Source organism: Schistocerca americana, chromosome X (genome assembly GCF_021461395.2).
Source record: "Schistocerca americana isolate TAMUIC-IGC-003095 chromosome X, iqSchAmer2.1, whole genome shotgun sequence".
Lineage (NCBI taxonomy): Eukaryota > Metazoa > Arthropoda > Insecta > Orthoptera > Acrididae > Schistocerca > Schistocerca americana.
Genome location: NC_060130.1, coordinates 32,886,837 through 32,908,821, shown reverse-complemented (window position 1 = coordinate 32,908,821; position 21,985 = coordinate 32,886,837). Strand labels below are relative to the sequence as shown.

General features: G+C 41.5%; 1 protein-coding gene across 1 annotated transcript in view; it reads right to left on the bottom strand.

The window, feature by feature from the left end:
- LOC124554984 (molybdenum cofactor biosynthesis protein 1-like) overlaps positions 1-21,985 on the bottom strand; it is a 78,900-nt gene that overhangs the window by 10,197 nt on the left and 46,718 nt on the right. The window contains exon 5 of the mRNA XM_047128722.1: positions 15,337-15,422. Within this exon, the coding sequence (XP_046984678.1) occupies positions 15,337-15,422 (86 nt within the window). The remainder of the gene's footprint in view (positions 1-15,336; positions 15,423-21,985) is intronic.

Below are 21,985 nucleotides of genomic sequence, written 5' to 3'. Positions count from 1 at the left end.
GTAATCCATGGTTTATCTTTTGACTTCTGTGTGATCTGAGTTACCTTTAGGGGAAAACAATTTTCAAAAGAGGAGGTAACTTTATTAATAAATGCTTTGTATTTTCCATTTGAGTCAGGTAAACATCTCTCCAGTTCATGTCTTTGAGCAATTTCCTGAATTCCTCAATTTCTGGCTTATTTATTATCCTCCTGTACTCAGATTTAATATTTTTTTATCCTGACAAGTTTCAACATTTAACACAAGATGCTGCACGTCGTGATCAGATAGTCCATTTACTATTGGTTTTGTGATATGACTTTTTTCCCCTAGATTTGTTCATAAAGATATTATCAATAGCAGTCTCAGAGCATTTACATATCCTAGCTGCAAAGTTCACAGTAGGAACTAAATTGAATGATAGTGTTAAAAACACCAGCAACCACTATTTCCTCTTATTTTTTTTTTACACAAGCTATTCCTTTCGCTTTGTGAAATGAAGCACTGCCTAGTTCCAAAACACAGGACTACTATGACAAGGTGAAATGTTCTCAGAGTGCCACATGTATGATAGTAAATGTAATCCGCACTATAGTTGTTTTCAGAGTAGTTATGCTGTGTGTGTTTCATTCAATCAGATGAAATGGAATAAAATCATCAATTTATTTATTTTGGCTCTTTATCACCAAGATACATTCAATGTTGGTTGAGGTTTATCTTTTGAATTCACTCCAGTGTAGATTGTCAAAATTTTATCAGTTGTCAAAGTACTTGTAACACAGTTTCCGAATTTACTGCCATCCAGGAAAGTCTCCCACTCAAATTATTCTCAGAGACTGAGAGCTGGCTGAAACCCAGAGTAGAAAGCTCTCACATATTTAGTGATTAATGGAATATATATCGGAAAGGCAGGTTAGACACTGTAGGAGAGGGAGTGTCCATTGTCTCTACTGAGGTCAAAGCTGATTGTGACAGTGAAGTTACCTGGTTGCCTATAACAAGTCTATGTGAAATCACGTTAATTAATGGATGTTTTAATCATCCACCCGGTTCTGCTATGACAGTTTTGGAGCCATTCAAAGAAAGTCTACAGACAGTAGCACGTAAATACCTAGATCATGCAATGCTAGTTGGAGGTTAATTTAGCCTACTGAGTATAGATAGTAGCCTATGGCTTTATTTCAGGGGGTGCAGTCAATCTTGTGAAGCACTTTTGAATGTGGTTTTCGAAAATTGTCTTGAGCACCTAGTTTGGCACGCCACATGCAATGGAAATATCTTAGACCTTGTAGTTACAAACAGCCCAGATATCATCAATGACTTCAGCATAGAGATGGGGATTAATAATCATGATAACATCATAACAACTAAGACTACAAAAATTAATAAATCAGTCAAGAAGGCTAGGAAAATGTTCATGCCAGAAAGAGCAGATAAGCAGATGTTAGCATCTCACTTAGACAGAACTGACATCACTTAGTTCCATTAAGATGGACGTAGAGAGATTATGGTCAAAGCTTAAATAGATCGTGAATTGCACTCTCAACAAGTCTGTACCTAGTAAACGAATTATGGATGCAAAAGAGCCACTGTGGTTTAACAATGAAATTCAGAAAATACTGAGGAAGGAAAAGCTACTGCACTCTTAGTTCAAAAGAGAATGCCAAATGCCAACAAGGAAAGGTTACTACCACTGTCATACCTCAGCAAAAGATCTGGCTGAGAAGCAGGGGAAATTATTGTCCTATGTAAAATCGCTAAGTGAGTCAAAGTTTTCCATCAAGTCACTTGACCAGTCTGGTGTGGCAGTAGGAGATAAATGTTTTAAATTTTGCATTCCAGAAATCATTCATGCAAGAGAATCATATAAACATACCGTCATTTGACAATAGCACAAAGACACCTAACAACAATCACCACAAGAGGTCAGCGCTAGCACAAGTTGTTCACATGATATTCGTTGGACTGTTGCCTGTAAACACATGCCATGTCAGTGCTCTTGGAAGAGAGCTGTGGCAGTGACACGGCTCTGTTGTTGTTCCTGTGTAGTGATCTGCAATGACGGGATGGTACAGGAGGGTGGGGGGGGGGGGGGGGGGGGGGGTCGAGATTCAAGCAGTAATTAAGAACTTCATAAAGAAAGGTATGAAAGCGAAGGACATTCATGCCGATTTCCAGAATACACCAGGGGACTCTGCTCCTTTGTCTTCAACTGTTGCCAAGTGGATAAATGAATTTAAATTTGGTCAGGAGAGCTTAGATGATGATCATCCATGAATAGGTCAGCCAAGATGTGTCACTACTCTAGAAATCATTGCAAAAGTGCGCATAATGATCAAGGAGGATCACCAATTTAGAGGGCATGAAATTGCTCACGCTTGCCAGATGTATCTGAAACGTATTCACAAGATGGGTGCCGCGACTCTTGACGCTGGGTCAAAAACGCATGAGAATGGACATATCACAACAATGTTTGGCCTGTTTTAGGAGAAACAAACAAGATCTTTTGTGCTGGTTTGTGACCACGAAGAAACTTTGTTTTACTACTGTACCCCAGAGACAAAGCAACAATCAAAGCAGTGGAAACAAGCTGAATCTCTGCCGCCAAACTCCTTCAGCGGGGAAGGACTTGGCGTCAGTGTTCTGGGATGCGCCACCAAATTCCTTCAGCGGGGAAGATCATGGCATCAGTGTTCTGGGATGAGAAGGGGATTCTGTTTGTACATTGTCTCCCCACTGGGCAAACAATTACTGGAGAATACTATGCTAACCTTCTGGACAAATTATAACAAAAGGTATGCGAAAAAGGCCAGGTTTAATAAGGAAGAAAGTCATCTAGCATCAAGCCAATGCACGCTCACACGCGTGTGCCATCGCCATGGTAAAATTACACAAACTAAGGTATGAATTGTTGCCACACGTGCCTCTTCCCTAAACTGAAAATTTTTCTTTGTGGATGAAGATTCACTTAAATGAAGAATTGGTAGCCTGAATTGATAACTATTTTGTAGGCCTGGAGGAAAATCATTGTCGAGATGGGATCAAGGTATTGGAACACTGTTGGACCAAGTGAATTAATCTACAAGCAGGGTACATTGAAAAACAAAAAAGTTTCAGTGACATAAGTACTTTTTTTCTATTCTGTTTCAAGAACTTTTCAAACCACCCTCGTAAGCATCCCTGACACCTGAAATAATTAAAAACAAATAAGTCGCCAGTTGCAGATGGAATCTCAATTTGGTTTTACAAAGAGTGCTATATGGCACTGGACCCTTACTTAGCTTGTATTTATTGTGAATCTCTCACCCAGCAGAAAGACCTAAGCAACTGGGGAAAAAAATACAGAGGCGTCTCCTGTAAATACGAAGGGCGAAAGAACAGACCTACGAAATTACAGACCAATCCGTAACATCAGTTTGCTGCAGAATTCTTGTACATATTCTGGGTTTGAATCTAATCAGCTTCATGGTGACCAATAAGTTTATGTCCACAAATTAGTACAAAGCATCACTCATGGGCAACTCAGCATGCTCTTTTGTCATACGACGTCTGTTCAAAAAATTCCAGAACTTTGTCCACAAAATTTTCTATGCTTATCTTTTAGTTACTATGGATTGTCTCCTTCGAAATACTCTCCTCCACAATTGATACACTGCTCCCAATATCATTTCCACTTCCAGGAGCAGTCTTGACACACCTCTTGCTGGGTCGCATAAAGTGCCGTCTGCGAATTTTCTTTTATCTCATCTACCATTGCAAAACTTCATCCTTTTCAACTTTGGAAATAAAAAGAAGTCTGCAGGGGTCATACTATTCTCACATGGAACATCTCATTCTCTTTTGTGAGATCCAAAAAGTTTTTTTGGTTTTGACTCATGAGCCGTGGAATGAACTTGGCGGCAACACAATGCATTCCAAGATGCTGTGTCATTTCATAACATGATCCAATTGAAATGTTACATTCTTCTACAATCTCTCGGACAGTGAATCTTCGACTGGCACACACAATTTCGTTGACGTTCCTGACACAAGCGTCATCAGGGGACATCTAAGAGCGTCCTGAACAAGGATCATTTTTGACTTTTGTAAAGCCATTTTTAAAACGTGTGAATAATACGTAACACCGAGTATGGCTTAAGCACTCATTGCTATAGGCTCCCTGCATCATTTGGTGTGTCTCTGTAAAGGTTTTCTTGAGTTTCACGGAAAATTTAATGCAGATGCATTGCTCCTCTAACTTTGCCATCAAAAATTCACAAACCCAGATTCCATATTTCTTGATTTCCGAGAAGCATTTGACATAGTGCCTCACTGCAGACTTTTAACAAAGGTACAAGCACATGGAATAGGTTCCCAGACATGTGAGTGGCTCAAAGACTTCTGAAGTAATAGAACCCACTACATTATCCCGACGGTGAGTGTCCATCAGTGACTAGGGTATCATTAGGATCGTTCCAGGGATGTGTGCTAGGAGCGCTATTACTCATATTTTCTATGTGCATAACTGATCTGATGGACAAAGTGGACAGTAATCTATGGTTGTTTGCTGATGATGATGTGGTGTATGGAAGGTGTCATTGTTGAGTGATTTAGGAGGATAAAAGATGACTTGGACAAAGTTCCCAGTTGGTGCAATAAATGACAGCTAACCCTAAATGTAGAAAAATATAAGTTACTGCAAATGAGTTGGAAAAACAAATCCATAATGCCAGAATCCTGCATTAGTAGTGTCATGAATGAAGAAGTCATATTGTTTCAATATCTGGACATAACTTTGCAATGTGATATGAAATGGAACAAACTTGTGAGGGTCATGGTAGGGAGGGTGAATAATCATCTTTCGTTTGTTGGGTGGATTTTACTAGTGTGGCTCAGCTGTGATGGACATCACATATAGGGTGCTAGTGTGATCTCTTCTTGAGTACAGTTTGAGTGTCTGGGATGCGCAAGGGGTCAAATTAAAGCAGACATTGAGGTATTTCAGAGGCAGGATACTAGATTTGTTAACAGTAGGTTGAAACAACAACATACAAGTATTATGGAGATGTTTCTGGAACTCAAATGGGAATCCCTGGAGGGATTTTGAGGAACACTGTGCTGACTGCAGAACAATTCTGCTTGCACCAACATACATTACGCATAGGGACCACGAAGATAAGAGACGACAAATTAGGACTCATAGAGAGGCATATAGACATTCACTTTTTCCCCACTCGATTGGCAGATGGAACGGGAAAGGAACTGACTACAGTCAAATTAAAATTACTTGATAGATGGCACTTCAAACGCCAATAAGAGTTGTCAGCGTCACGCTTGAACTGTCTGCTGTTGCCAAAATCCACCAAAATTGGCCAGTCACTTCCAATTCCTGGTACAGCATTCTTTCTTGATGTATTTGTATCCCGAATTATGAGCCCGACACTTTTATTATGTATTTCATGACACATGATAACTACACCAAAAACAACACACATTAACAATGCTAATGAAAGACACATATTTCATTCATAGCACTAACCAAACACTACTGAATAAATCAGCACAAGGTGTAATTCAGTATCATACTTATAGTTATCATATTCACAGAGATCATCTTACATTAGATAAGCTTTTCACTACACTGCGTGAAACTGAAATTTTTAAGGTTGCAATTCATAGTTGGAACTGGGTCACTACATTCACATATATAAATACTTCATGCAGTGCTGTGGCATAGCACAATGGTTGGCAGATTAATCTAATGTGTAGCATGTCGTAGGTTTGAATCTCATCAATGTAGCAAAATTTTTAATTCTAAATCTAACCAAATGAGTGTGATTATTATTTTCATTCAATTAATTGGTTTAAATGTATTTTTTTATTTTTAATACTTCGCTGCATCATTTTTCATCATTGTTTTGCCTGTTCTATTTGGTCTTATTTTTCATCTTGTCATTATTTCTTCATTTGGAATCTGTCTCAGTCATCTATAATCCACGACTAAGGGCCCACACGGACTGTTCACTGGTTTCAAACATGGCAGCATGTGCAGCTAGTTTAAGGATAGTTACAGGTAACAAATGACACGGAGAAATTTCAATTTGCTTTCAGCCCTGAAATTGAGTTTTTGTTGTCTTGAGTTTACCCTTAAGGGTTAGCTTTAATCGCCATGAACAAAGCGATAATGATATTAGTACTGCTGCAGACTGTTGACCACAATTTTCTCAGCTGGGTTAGGACACAAGTTTACAGTCAGGGATACAAAACGCGTTGTCTGCCCCAGTTCAGTCACTGGTCACTTTAAATCAATAGTCAACAGAGTATCCAACATTTCTGACATACCTTGCACCAGCCACTAGAAAAATTGCTCTGTGTTAAACATTTAACATAATTTGTGAAGTGAGCCGCTTGTTTGTTGTCACCTGTAACCAAACGGTAGCTGGTAGCCAATGTGGCAACATTGTTGCAGCAAGTGATTGATGTCAACTATCAAGTAATTTTATTCAGACTATTGTAGTGAGACAGGGTACCTTCAGCCATGCACCATATGCTGGCTAGTGGAGTATGTATGTAGACGTGGAATCAGTCTTTCCTTCTCATCCCATCTGGAAAGTCTCCCCTGATCTGCAGTTCTGGGTAACTTTCTCAAAATCTAACCTTTTTCCTAGACCTATCCTTCACCCCTCTTCCTTCCACTTCAACCCTTCTGCCTGAAGAATGAGCTACTGGCTCTGAAAGCTCGCCTAATTATAATCTTCTTTTAAGTGTGTGTTCTGCCGCCACTTAGCGAGTAGATTGTTTATCTATCCAATTCAATTATCATGTAATCAAAAGCTGCATTTAACATGCCAAGTCTCTTTTACCAATCATTTTTAATATGTCCTACAGAATGTGCTGTCTATCCTGTCCTTTTTTGAGATTACTGTTTTGCTGTACTTTTCTACAGGCATCATCTTACTTATTAGGAGTCAGTTCATTCATGTTGTTGTTGTTGTGGTCTTCAGTCCTGAGACTGGTTTGATGCAGCTCTCCATGCTACTCTATCCTGTGCGAGCTTCTTCATCTCCCAGTACCTCCTGCAACCTACATCCTTCTGAATCTGCTTAGTGTATTCATCTCTTGGTCTCCCTCTACGATTTTTACCCTCCACGCTGCCTTCCAATGCTAAATTTGTGATGCCTTGATGCCTCAAAACATGTCCTACCAACCGATCTCTTCCTCTAGTCTAGTTGTAGAGCTGCATGTCCTCGGGAAAAATTATGGCTGTAGTTTCCCCTTGCTTTCAGCCGTTCGCAGTACCAGCACAGCAAGGCCGTTTTGGTTAATGTTACAAAGCCAGATCAGTCAATCATCCAGACTGTTGCCCCTGCAACTACTGAAAAGGCTGCTGCCCCTCTTCAGGAACCACATGTTTGTCTGGCCTCTCAACGGATACCCCTCCATTGTGGTTGCACCTACGGTACGGCCATCTGTATCGCTGAGGTGCGCAAGCCTCCCCACCAACGGTAAGGTCCATGGTTCATGAGGGGAGTTCCTTCATAGTCAACAGTTAAGGAATGGGTGGCTGAATTCATATGTGGCATATGTCTGTAAGATGACTCATGAACAATTTCCTAGAATTACAATCAAATATGAAAATGCTGAGAAAGAACACAGTGTGATATTGCAAGATCAGTAATTAAAAAGATGTGCAAAACAGTTGATGCCGTGGCTGTACCAGAAAGTGAGTGGCATATCTGTTGAAGCCTCACTACAACCTAATGTGAAAAACAATTTGGGACAATCTGACTCACAACTGATTCTATGCACCAATCTGTTCCCGTGGATGAGAGATGACCGAAATGAAACAGCAGTTGCACAAAAATAGCCAAGGTGACTTCATCGGAGAGAAAGAGTGGTCATTGTTTTCTAGGATGCAAAAGGGATTTGTATTTTAGATTAGCTTGCAAGACTGAAACAATACCTCACAAATACTATGCAAGTATTCTGACTCAACTGGATGAAAAAATATGGAGCCAAGACCCAGGGGGAAAAAAAAAAGTTTATCGTCAGTGAAATGCATATGGTCACAAAGGCACTTTCACAATAGGAAAACTGGGAGTTTCAAGTGTGAAGTCTTCAAATATCTATTCCATTCTCCAATTTTTTCACATTCTGACTTTAGCTTCTTCTTCTTTTCTTTTTGTATGAATGATTCACTTAAGACTATATGCGTCACAGCTCAAAATCATTTTGTGAGTCAACAACTGGATATGTTTTCACTGCTCTGTCTCTTGTAACTCCGTTGGACATGGAGGTAGCAAATGAGGATATAGGATGTCCATGACATACTGCTGTGCTGTCAGAGTGACCTGAAGTCATATCCGATGCTGCCCCACACGCCCTCTCCCTATGTCGTTGTCATACTGACTGACAACTGCAATCGCGGGTCTTGCAGAATGTGACTCACTGCTGATCACATGACAGGTGCAGGTGTGAAAGGGTTACAATGTGCTCGGTGTACATTACAGCGATTCTCCCATGGGCTCGTCAGACACGGTCAACTGGAAGCTTGCTGACAAGCACGCCGCCCTTACGTTCCCAAGCAGTCCAACATGGGGCCACTACCACATCTGAATGTCTCACAAATCTGCATATTGCATAATTCAATCAGCCTGGCAAATGGAGACACACAATTAGGCCCCTTCAAATTTTGTTACGTGCTGATAATGCTGACTCACAGAAGTACAGGGCATCTGTGTCCTTCACAGGGATCACTCAACATCTTACACTCTTCACATCTCTTATAGCTCCTACCATTCATGGTAACAATCCGAGACACAAACAAAGCTAATGCAATCTGGTGGCCTTTGTATCCATTTCAGAGAGTTGCGACTCTCATAATTTACCACTGGTATGCACACTCGTGAAACTACGTTGCTTCAGGGAGCTTCCCTTTTTTTTCTTCAAGCAGTTTAGTTCTTTGAATCCATTTTTCTTGTAGCTCAGAATAATTATTTTATTGTGTAGCAAACTTACAGACTAGCATTCTGCTCTGAGCTGTCGGAGTTGGCGGTCATGTGTGTGTGAGGTGTGCTTGCTTGTGTGAATGAATGGTGTGTATTTCTATTTCTTTTTCTGATGAAGGTTGTGGCCAAAAGCTTATGTGTAAGTGTCTTAACTGTGCCTGTCTGCATTTTAACGTGCCATCTTTATGGTAATTAGCACTCTATCTTTTCCTACACTGCTGATATTCCAACCTGGAGTTTCCATTGTTTGAACTTATGGTCTACTGTTTTATTTTGCAGTGCACTTCTACAAGTGTAATACACAAATGTTGCCTTAGGAAAGAGTCACAATAACATCCATGTCTACCGTTTGCTATTTTTTTCGAAATAGCATGTCACACTCGAAATTTAACTTAGCCAATGAAATAAGTTTGAAGATTTATTGTGTGTAAAAGACACTATGGCCCACTGTGTGGGAAATGTGGGAAGTTCTGTGCAGAGACGGAGTTATCCACAGACGTGGTAAGTCTGGGGAGCTATACGGGTGTTAAAACATCGCCACCTGCTGGGATGAGGGGCCACTTACTCTGTGGTGACACTGTGCCAGCAACGAGCTCCACCAATTGATTAGCACCACACATGACAATGACCAACCAGCTGCTTCTCTGTGCAGAGATATAAAATTTATCGATTTTGGACGTCGGGTGACAATCTGTCACATGGAGAACAATGTTTACTCTGGCAATTTTAACACTAATCTAGTGTTCTGCAACATATTAATGTGAAATGTTGTCTATGATGTTGAAGCGTGTAAGTTAAACTGATATCTGAGAATTTGTTGTTTTTGTGGCACTATCTGGAAAATGACCTCTCTTGCAGCTCCAAGCATAAATGTCAAGTGAAGAAGAATAATTAGCACAGCACACTGGAACCGAGTAGGGATCCGGTTTACTGCTCGGCCACTAAATTAGCATATTGTGAGTACACCAGAATAGACGCTGTACACACTTGCATATACTACATACACAAGTACAAGCATCGATCAAGCTACTGTGAAACTGCACTCTGTGTGACTCATCACTACATCAGAATACTGTAAATGTAGTGATTCCAATTTCTTAAGGTCTCTTCCTGTTTGTTTTCATCAGTTGGATCTTATTTTTCAAGTATGTGGGAATCCAATGAGCTGCCTGTTTGGACACATTCTTTCTGTATGTCCCACAAGTTGGATTCTTTGGAGACACATTGTAACAAGAGTTTTTAGGAATTTGCCTGGAGATTTCACGCTGGGTTCTGTGTGATGTGTTCCATCTTTTATTCTTGGGCCTAAGATTTTTACTACAATTTTACATTCTTCTAATTCAGTTTGCTGTTTTCATGTCTTGTGTTGGACAAAGAGTCTCTCTCATGCATAAAGAAATTCTAATTTGATCACTGTTGTACAATGTTAGATTTTAAAGTTCCAGGAAAAATACTTTTAGTTAACTGAGAGACAGTTTGTATTTTCTGAAGTCTGGATTCTATGGCCTTCTTTTCATTATGATGTTCAGTGGTCTTTTTCACCTAATTATTTAAACTCTTTAACACCAAATACTATGTTGTTGCCTATATAAGTTCAACTAGTGCCATTTTGGTATCAGCCAAGAATTTTTTCTCCAGGTGAAATTAGTAGTCCAATTTTCCTAGCTTGCTCCCTTAATATTTCAAATTGCTTTAGGACATCAGTAATGTTTTTGTCAATTAGTATTATGTCATCGGTATAGGTTACACAATATAATTCTATCTTTAAGTTTACGTTCTAGTCAGTGTAATAGTGCACCTGCTCTTCTCCATTACCTTACAATTTTCTTAGGGGCATAGTTGAATAGCAATGTGATATGCCATCCCATTTTCATATTCTTATGTCTGTCTTAAATTACACTGCTTGAAAAAAAGTGAGACACTCAGAAGGTGGGGAGAAAACAAATTGAAACATAGCGAATTTAGAGGATATGTGATGTTATTTCAGTGATAACAAAACAGAGTCAAATTTACACAGAACTTATCAGTTTGAGCCCACTTATCAATACAGCAATGCACCCTGTCTGGCCTGGACAGTGCGGGAGGATGTCGTAAAGCTGCTGCATACCCTCCTGAGAAAGGTGATCCACAACTGTTGTAACTGGACATTGCAATCATGGATACAGGCAGTGGGACGGAGTTGACGTCCATGTTGGTCCCATAATGTTCTATCGGGGACAGATATGGGGATTTTGCTGGCCACCGGAGTATATCAACATCACACAGACAATTTAAAGAGACACATACTACATGTGGACAAGCACTGGCCTGTTGAAAAATAGCACCACAATACTATTACACACTGCTGTACCATCAGAGTTCCCTCGGCCATTACAAGCCGTGACTTGAAGTCATACCCAATGGCTCCCCACACCATGGGACTCCTTTGTGACCCCCCCCCCCCCCCCAAAAATGTGGAAGAATGGGACCTCTCCCAATCTCCCCGGGTCACTGTCAAACTTCTCCACGATAGTCATTTGGAGCAGTGCAGGACTGGGACTCATTAGTGAACAGAATGTGACACCATTCATTAGCAGTCCATACTTCTCGATCATGGCACCACTTCGCATGCAGTCATTTGCTTGAGTGTTAATGGCAGCCTATGCGCAGGATGGCAATGCCATAGTCTGGCTGCTCCTAGCTGTATGACACAGCATGTTGCAAGGAGTCTATTACAGTGAACTCCTGTTTATCCGAAATGATCAGGACGGTGGCCGGTTCCGATAACGAAAATTTCAGATAAATCAAAGTCCCCCTGTTTTCACATGTGAACACTCCAAATTGTGTCAATATTGCGAAATACGATCGTAAAACGTGCGTAGGGTATGTAAAATGTTTCTGATACAGTTGCAAACAACCCTGTACTTTTTTACTGAAAAAATTGTGTTGACATGTTAAAAAGGCACCAAACTATGATTGAAAACTCAAAGTTTTTAAATGCTGTATAACAAAGCTCGTTTATTTTGCATTCTTACAGAAAAAAATCTCCCTTATTTGGCAGCAGGAAAAAACAGGAGTTTTAATTTTATTACCTGCTCTTTTGAATAAAAAATAAACTACTGAACAAAATTGTGAAACAAATCTAGAGATTACTCAAAGGAACGAAAAGTCTGTCTAGAGGAACTTTCAAGAAAATTAAAAAAAAAAAAAACCTTTTAAGTTATGGACATAGAAGTTCTAGGATGCTTCATTAGAGTTTATTTTTTGGTAACGAAGTCACGAATGTCTTTTTTTTTTTTTTTGTTTTTTTGCTTGAGAAACTATTGCTGCAACAATACATCTCCACCATTGAAATCAAACTATTTCAGGATAAATCGTCTCCTCCTGTTGGCTGATGTACTCCAGGGCAGTTTGGATCACTTCGTAACAGAATGTGTGAGGAATATTTTTCTCTGATTCATCATCAGAAACATAGTGTTCTAACGCTTTATGATCGGTCACAATTTGGACGATTTCATCCTCAGTCACATGAAAAAATGCCATTTTCCATCCACTCTTCAATGTCTTCGAAGTGTGTGTCTTTACAACCAGCTTCTCCAGTAAATTCACCAAAATTATGTCAGCTTGAGTTTCGGTATTGCCTCCTCCTTCCCACCACTTAGGTTGCCTTACGATCTAAGAGTTTTTTCCAAGACCTAACAAGAGGAACTGGAGGAATTAGATTCCAAGCTTCAGCAATCAATGAATAACACTTAAAACATCAATTTTTTTAAGAGCTTCCACAAAATCATCTGCAGCATCAATCACACCTATTCAGTATTCCAGCATCTTGCGTCTCTAATGTTTTTCTATCACCTCAAGAATACCTTGGTCCATCGGTTGACATAGAGATGTGACATTTTGTGGGAGAAATACAACTTTGATATCCCCATCTTGCAGATCACCTGCTTGATAAGGAGCACTGTCCACAAGAAGTAGCGCTTTTCAAGGAAGTCCATTTCCTTCCATGTAATTTACTACAGCTGGAACAAACTCTGCCTGGAACCACTCTCTGAAGATGGCACTGTTCATACATGCCTTAAGACTGATTCGTGTACCTCAGTGGCAAAGCTGGTTGGTTGGTGTCTAAATGCTCTTGGTGTTTTGGATTTGCTAATTAAAGTAAGACACAGTTTATGATTGCCAGTGGCATTACTGCAAGTGAGGACAGTAAATCTTTCTTTGATTTTTTTGTATCCGGAAGCCATTTCTTCTTCTTTAGAGGCAAGGGTTTTTGTTGGCAGCATTTTGTAATTCAACTCAGTCTCATCACATTTGTAAAGTTGATTGCCAGTATAACCTCCTTTGTCAATGATTGTGTGCAGTTTCTTCTTAAAATCAGCGTAGCAGCTTCATCCCCAGATAATGATTTGGCACTGATGGCAATTTCATGAATGCCATGCCGCTTCTTGAAACAATCCTGCCGGCCATTACTTCCGAGGAATTCTTGCTTCTTTCCTTCAATCAGCTCATCAGCTCATTTTGACAAAGTAGAGGACGTGAAACTGACACATCTTTGGCTCTTATTTATTCGTGCCACAAAAATAATGCCTCTTCTAACTGAGGATGTGCACCTTTTCTCATTGTTTTTCAAGATTTCACTGCGCTGCCCAATGCTTGGATGGAACAAAATTTTTCAATTCCTGATCAATTTGTCTTCCGATCAGTAATTGTACTCCTACTCTGCAGCAGCTTTTGTGGGTCGCTCACCAGCATCAATTCTCTGCAAAGTGTGAAGCTCTTTTTCCAACAAGATCACATTCGTTTTATGTTTTGTGCCCGTAGTCACGTTCAGTGTTCTTTTTACAGACACTCGACTGAGTCCTTTATGGTTTTTGGCCCCTTTTATCTCTGGACACTTTAAGGCACATAGTGGGAGCACAAAACCTCAAATCAGAAACACACAGATGCAAAACTTGACAACACTCGAGATGCACTAGACAAACTTTTGATTTTTGAAACCAGGCTGTGGCAGCCATCAAATGAAAGCATTCGATACATCTATGCCATTTCCTCTGTTCTACCCAAGCCCACGTGGCAACACAACAGGGTGTTGTACGTTCACTGTTAAACACTCAGCTTTGATGTACCGACAACAAGTGGAAAGTGTTAGGCGGCGCACTCTAATTGTCGGTTTCGACAGGGCTACGTTGCGCTGCATAGAACAATACTGTATGTACTGTACTTCCAAGGAGTTCCAATAGATGGCTGTGGCATACGAATAAGAAACACACTAGAGCTTCAACCAACACATGCACGAATTGATGATACTTGGACTTTTGACACGCACCAGCGCACTGATTAGCAGTAGATTGCCAAAAAACACTAGCAAATGCTTGGCTCCAGGTGCATGCAAATTGAAACTTGTCAAGCGTCAATCTAGCTAGCCAAAAGTGTAGCTGCACGAGAGTTTATTGTACTTGTTCTCAGATGGCAGTCACAGACATGAACAGATTACAATGTACTCAGTACACTACACAGTGATGCTCCCTTGTAGCGGTCTGATGTAGTCAACTGGAAGATTGATGATGAGTATGCCCTTACTTTCCAACATCAGGCCACTGTCAGATCCAAATACTCCAAAAATACAGATGTTGCAAGGTTTAACCAGGCGACCAAATGGACATCCACAATGAGGTTTCTTTCAAACTCTCATCAGATAATGCTGTCTCACACCAATATGCAGCACCTTCATATCCTCCAGAGTGATGATTCAACATCTGACGCTATTCACATCCCTTATATACCACACGATGCTTGCTAAACAGCAATAAAAACAAAGAACACTAATGAATAATGAAGGAAAAGACAGACTGTTACTTACCATAAAGAAGATACCTTAGGCTGCAGATGGGCAGAATTAAAAGACACTTACACAAAGCTTTCAGCCACAGCCTTCATCAGTAAGTAGTAATCTGTCTTTTCCAACATTGTTGATATTCCTACTGGAGTTTCCATTGTTTCAAGGACACTGATGCTTTTCTGTGAGTGTTTCCTTTATGATGTTTTCTGCATTTTAGCTATTTTTTAAAAAAGAAAAAAAAAAGAAAGAAAGAAAAAAAAAAGATTTGTTGCTGGAAAACTTCTGAAGTCCAATAAAGGAGTTACAACAGCCATATATGATTATCTGGTGGACCTTGCAGAACCAAATTCTAGGGCTGAAATGTACTGTTGACCAATGGGCATTAATCAGAATGAATACTAAATAAAAAATTAAATCCAATTTTACACAAAAAACTCAGGTTCTATCACTGTTGTTTTTCGTTCTATTTTGCTCTTATGTTTGCTATGACCTGTTAAGCAGAAATTTTCTTTCTATCTATAGAGTTACATTTGCTGTAATGTATCTTACCTGCATGTTGTTTCTTCTTTCTTCTCACTGCTGCCCCAATCATGGCAAGCAAGTCATCCTCACTGCATTTGCTTTGTATTGCATCTCTGAAACAACAGTTAAAACACCTGTTAAACAGTACCAGGCCAACACCACATAGTGAAATGTTGGTACACTAAAAAGGAAGAAAAACTTTGCAGAAATCTTCAACAGTAATCTTGTAGTCTGCAGTAGGCAACAGCAGGATAACAAACCCACTGGACAAAAATGGGAAAGTCATGATAGAAGTTACTTTTATTTTTATAAATAAACAGGTATCTTACACAAATGCTCAAGAGTATACATAGGATCTCGGGCTGAAGAGGTGGAGCAGAAACTGACATTAGTTTTGTTGAAGAGGGAGTAGTGGAACACAGCACAATTTCTTGCAAAATGAAGCCAAATTTATTGATAAACTGTTAATTAATTGCCAAGCTCACTAATGTGACCATTTTACAACAGGTACTTACTGCTTGGAGTATATGTGACTTTTCAGGCTTGCCTGATAGATCTGTTGCAAAAACACTTTGGGTTCCCCACCAGATAACATTATGCAAGTCCCTCCCTCAATATTTCAGTGACACAACGTTTTGGCATCTTCAGGTGATGGTGATTTCCACCATCACTGCTGCAAGATGGAACTGGCAATTTCCACATGACAGCTTTGAAATTTATCATGTGGATGACTATGACCATCATATTTAGAATTCAGAGGATTTCATAGAATACCTGAAGATGCTTAAACTAGAACTTTCAGATCTTTTAGTTAGCTCAAATGTTATATCATTACTTACAAAAGTGCCCTGCAGCCCTCATTAGAGGTTATTAGCAGCAAGTTTGAGAAAGAAATTGTGGTGCTGTTTAAAAATGTGCATACCTCATCCTATTTCTTATGTAACACCAACTACTTTAATCAAGTGGACAGTGTTCCCATGGGAGATCCTCTATTTCCCTTAGTAAATATCCAACATTCCTCCTTCTGGCAGAATGCTGAAGAGACATTTGTGGTGTGGCCCACATAATACAGACACTACCTATGTTCCTGCAGCATTTGCACTCGGTCCATCTAAATATTCAGTTCACTGTGGAAGTACAAAAAGATAGCAGCTTACCATTCCTGGATGTCACGGTTAGAAGAAAAGCTGACAGAACCCTGCGGCTTAGTCTCTACTGCAAACTGATACACGCAGAGTTATATTTGCGGTCCAAAAGTTGCCATCACCCTCCACAATGTGGTAGTGTCTTACACTCCCTGGCACATAGAGCACACGTGATCTCAGATACCGACAGTCTGCCTGGTGAACTGTAACACCTAAGAACAGTGTTCCAGCTAAATGTTTATTCTTGTAAACAGATTTGCAATGTGTTCTGAGCAAAGCAAGTTCAGTGTAGGGATGTAAATGAAGTTACTTAGACAAGCACTGCAAATGGCTTTCCTACCATATTTCAGCGGCATGTTTTCAAAAATAGAAAGAATCACTAAGAGAAACAGAATCAAGTGCGTTTTTTGTCTACCAGCAAAACTAAGGAATTGTTTGTGTTCAGTTAAAGACAATCTTGACCTTAGAAAACACAGATCATATATAAGATCTGATGCCATTATGGGAAATCTTATATAGGGCAGACACCTCACATTGTGCAAGAACACTGTGTTCAACAGCGCTGACAAAAATGCCACCCAGTAAATTAGTGGTAGCAGAGCACTGCCTGAATACAGGGCACCACATGTTTCCCAAGAGGACTGAAATTTTATTCTCAGGATCATCACTCTAGGATTGTGTTTTTAAGAATGAGGCATGTATCCATACGGTGGGCAATCTTACCAACAGGAATATGGAATTTTGACTAAGCACTGCCCAGAATCCAGCACTGACTGCCATGAAATTAAAACAGTAGAAACCAGATCCTCCGATGTATGACCTGATGCAGCACCTTGCAGAGAGTTAATTCAGCGTTTAACCACACGAGTGTCCAGAAGTGCAGTCATTGCCCACAACACATAAGCAGAAGGCTACTATGAATGGCATTTCCATCCAACTGGGAGTGCCTTCGTACTCCTGCTTCTAGCCTGACAAATTTCAATTCTGCTGTGCAAATATCACCAGTCACATCTTGCAGCAGTGATGACAGGACCCACCACTACCTGAAGATGACGAACAGTTGTGTTGGTGAAATATTGTGAGGCTTGCACAAAGTTATTCAGTGGAAAATCTGAGAAGATTCGTATACATTATTTTTCTGTGACGCAGGTAATGTGCAGCCAAATGTGATAATTTTCTGCATTTGCCTTTTTGTAAATTTCAAAATACCCCAAAAATTGGCGAGAAACACTGAATATATGACATAACCAGATGACATACCCCACAGCATGTGCAGCAGTCGGGGTTGAGTGTAAAGGAATGATTGAGCAGTGCAATACTTTCATTTGAGCAAACAGAGCAAATTTCGAAAACATTTTGTAAATATGATCTGTTGTAAATGTAGATGTTACAAAATTATTGTCCCTGCTGTAATCAAGCAAAAGCAGTTCTGATTTTGTGTTTTTTGCTTCTGTCCTCTTTTTGTTTACAGACATTAGTTAGTAAAGAAAACATAGGTCATTTAATGGCAATGATGCTATTCTGAAGTTTATACTCATCTACTTTTTATGCAATACGGTAGGTTTTGATTTGTACTGTACTTTGCAAGAAATCAAGGAAACTGCAAGATCGGTAAATAAAATAATAAACTTCAATATAAATACATAATTGTTAAACACAATGAAAAAATACTGCCTGCCATATGCAAGACTCAAATCCTGAACGCCATCACTAAAGTCGCACATGTGTGTCCGTAGCCACAATGATATGAATACTTGACTTGGGTTGGGATGATCAAGTGTGACAGACCGAGAGGCTCTACCACTGCAAGCATGACAAGGTACATCATCTGGTGACATTTATCATTCACTTTTGACACATTTCCCAACATTTGTATCGTATCCAACATTTGTGATCCCATGTGTCTTGTATTAAATTACTTGTCTCAGGGTCATCTACAGTGCTTTGGAGGTTTTTAAATGTTAATACGCATCACCCTGTCTGTCTGTGTGTGTGTGTTTGTGTGTGTGTGTGTGTGTGTGTGTGTGTGTGTGTGTGTGTGTGTGTGTGTGTGTGTGTGTGTGTTTATATATATGAAACAAATACTAACAAAGAGATAGAGGGCCTGGCCAGTACTTACCTCAGCTCAGTACAGCCGATACATACACAAAACAGAACAGAAAATTGACGTATCCTAGCTTTCGGAACTTCGTTCCTTCATCAGGGAGGAGAGAGGGGAAAAAAGGGGAAGAAGGGAAAGTGGATTCAGGTTTTGCATCGGGGTCGGTTACAGGGGTAGGAACCGCTGGGTAGAGAAGGTGGTCTGGGAATATTGTAGGGTTTGACAAGGATGATACGGAGGTTAGGGGGTTGGCAAAAGGCAACTCTGGGTGGTGTGGGGAGAATATTGTCAAGGGATGATCTCATTTCAGGGCTTGACTTGAGAAAGTCATATCCCTGGCGGAGTAATTAGTTGATGTATTCGAGGCCAGGATAATATTGGGTGACAAGGGGGATGCTTCTGTGTGGTCTGGGGGTAGTACCATTGTTGTTGGGTGGGGAGGAATGTATTGCTTGGGAGATCTGTTTGTGGACAAGGTCTGCAGGATAGTTGTGGGAGAGGAAAGCACTGATATATAATATAATACAGGGAAACATTCCAAATGGGATAAATATATCTAAAAACAAAGATGATGTAACTTACCAAATGAAAGCATTGGTATGTTGATAGACACACAAACAAACACACACACAAAATTCAAGCTTTCGCAACCCACAGTTGCTTCATCAGCAAAGAGGGAAGGAGAGGGAAAGACGAAAGGATGTGGGTTTTAAGGGAGAGGGTAGGGAGTCATTCCAATCCTGGGAGTGGAAAGACTTACCTTAGGGGGGAAAAAGGACAGGTATACACTCGCACACACACACACATATATCCATCCGCACATATACAGACACAAGCAGGGTATATGTGTGGATGGATATGTGTGTGTGTGTGTGTGTGTGTGTGTGTGTGTGTGTGTGTGTGTGTGTGTGGCATACTGATCTGATCTGAACTATGCAGCCTTAAAATGGAAGTTTTTTGATCACTCCTTATTTTGCTCCCTGCCACATTGGCAATATGTACCGCAAATCATCAGACAGACGACCTTCCTGCATGCTTCATGTTGTGTCTAGACAAGACAGCCTAGACACAATGAGAGGAAGCCGAAAGGCATGCTCTAAGTTAAAAAAGGAGGGCGTGAGATCTGAAACAGGATACGTAATGAATGCTATAAAGAAAAGTACATAGCTTCTGGAATACTTAACTTTAATCCATCCTTTTGGTACATCTGGAGATTGTGGTGATACAAGTGAGACTCTTTATATACATGCAATGTTACTAATGGCGCCTTGCTAGGTCGTAGCCATTGACTTAGCTGAAGGCTATTCTAACTATCGGCTCGGCTAATGAGCAATGCTTCATCCATGTAGTCGCTAGCAAAGTCGTCCGTACAACTGGGGTGAGTGCTAGTCCGTATCTCGAGACCTGCCTTGTGGTGGCGCTTGGTCTGCAATCACACAGTGGCGACACGCGGGTCCGACATGTACTAATGGACCCTGGCCAATTTAAAGCTACCACCTAGCAAGTGTGGTGTCTGGCGGTGACACCACATTCCTCCCCTGCAAATCGGCGAATGGTCGTGTTATAAGGCTTCCGCCCGCCGTGGGGAGAACCCCATGTTGACGTATGCGATGAGGTGGGGAGCCTAACAACAGGCGAGGCTGTGCCACCCGCACGCGGCCATTCGGTCCAAGGGGAGCTAGGAAACACCTGAAAACCTAGTCCAGGGTGCACGTCAACATGCGGTGTATGTGCCCGTAAAGAGACAGGAGGGGCCGAAGGGTCAACCTCCATTGCGTCGGGGTACCCGACGCGCGAAGACGCCATGTGGTCCGGAGCGGGCAAGAGTTCCATGGCGGAGGACAGCTGGTCACGGGAAGCGATCGGCGGCGTGTGACCCAGGGAGGCGCTTGGTGGCTGCAGCGAAGCGTCCACTGCGGGCGGCACCAGCTGGACAGGCGGCGGCGGCGGAGGCGGCAGCGGCGCGTCGCCATGGGGCAAAATGGAAGGCATCGTTGGTAACACCTGGGGATGAGGCGAGCCAGTAGATGGGTCCCCAGGGCGCTGACCGGATGGCACCGTCGCTGAAAGCAGACGGGGAGCGGCAGAACCCGTGCGACGACAGAGGCGCAGCTGATTGAGATGCCGACGCACCTCACCAGAGGCCCCCAAAACCAAATACATCACGCGGCCGAGGCAGCGAAGAATGTGCACTGCGAGCCAACGCCGTGAACCTCGATAGTTGCGATAAAATACAACGTCGCCTGGAGCAAAAGCAGAAGTCTGCCGCTGCACAGGAACCTGATGCGGCGGGTGCCGCAAAGACATCAAGTTTCGATGAGGACGACTGTGGAGCAACTCAGCTGGCGAGCGACTATCTCGGGGCTGAGAGCGATACAAAGACAAAAAGAGCAACAACGCGTCCTCCCGAGAATACGACTCTTTCAACTTCAACATCTGTGACTTGAAAGTCCGGACCAATCGTTCAGCGGCACCGTTTGACTGAGGCGAAAACGGCGCGGATGTCAGATGTTGAATACCATTGGCCTGGCAGAATGACTGAAATTCTGCGGACATGAATTGTGGGCCATTGTCGGAAACAATAGTCTGCGGAAGACCTTCAATGCAAAAGATGCAGACAACGCTTGGATGGTGGCAGTTGATGTCGTGGAAGACATCCGGACAACAAAAGGAAAATTACTGAAGGCATCTACCAGAACAAACCACCGAGCATACCAGAATGGACCAGCAAAATCGATGTGCAAGCGTTGCCAAGGGGAAGTGGCTTTTGGCCATGCAAAGACTTTCCGCGGCAGTGCGGATTGTTCTTCGGCACACGCCATGCAAGAAGAACACATATTCGTAATCGCAGCATCGATTCCGAACCAAGTACAGTGCTGACGAGGAAGTTGTTTCGTTTGCACTATACCCCAATGTCCTTGGTGAAGAAGCCGTAAAACAGAGGACTGTAACGAACGTGGGACCACGATTCTGGACTGATCATTATCAGAACGCAACAACAAAACACCGCGTCGAACAAAAAGTCTCTCCTTGTGAGCAAAAAATCAGCAAACCAACGGATCCTCGATCCGAGACTTTGACAAAGGCCATTGCGTAGCAACAAAATGCAAAACGGTAGCAAGGACCGGGTCAGCAGCTGTGGCTGTAGCTACACGACGAAAATCAATCGGAAACGAGTCGACCACGTCATCGGTTTCCGAATCAATGAACATGCAAGCAAGTTCAGAAGAATCAAATGCTCTATCCTCAGCAACAGGCAAACGGGACAACGCATCGGCGTTTCCGTGCTTAGCAGTGGACCGATACAAGATATCGTAGCGGTACTGCGAGAGGAAAATAGACCAGCGAATGAATTTCTGTGCTGTACGCGGAGGTACAGGCTTGTTCGGATGAAAAAGCGACATCAAAGGTTTGTGGTCTGTGATGATGG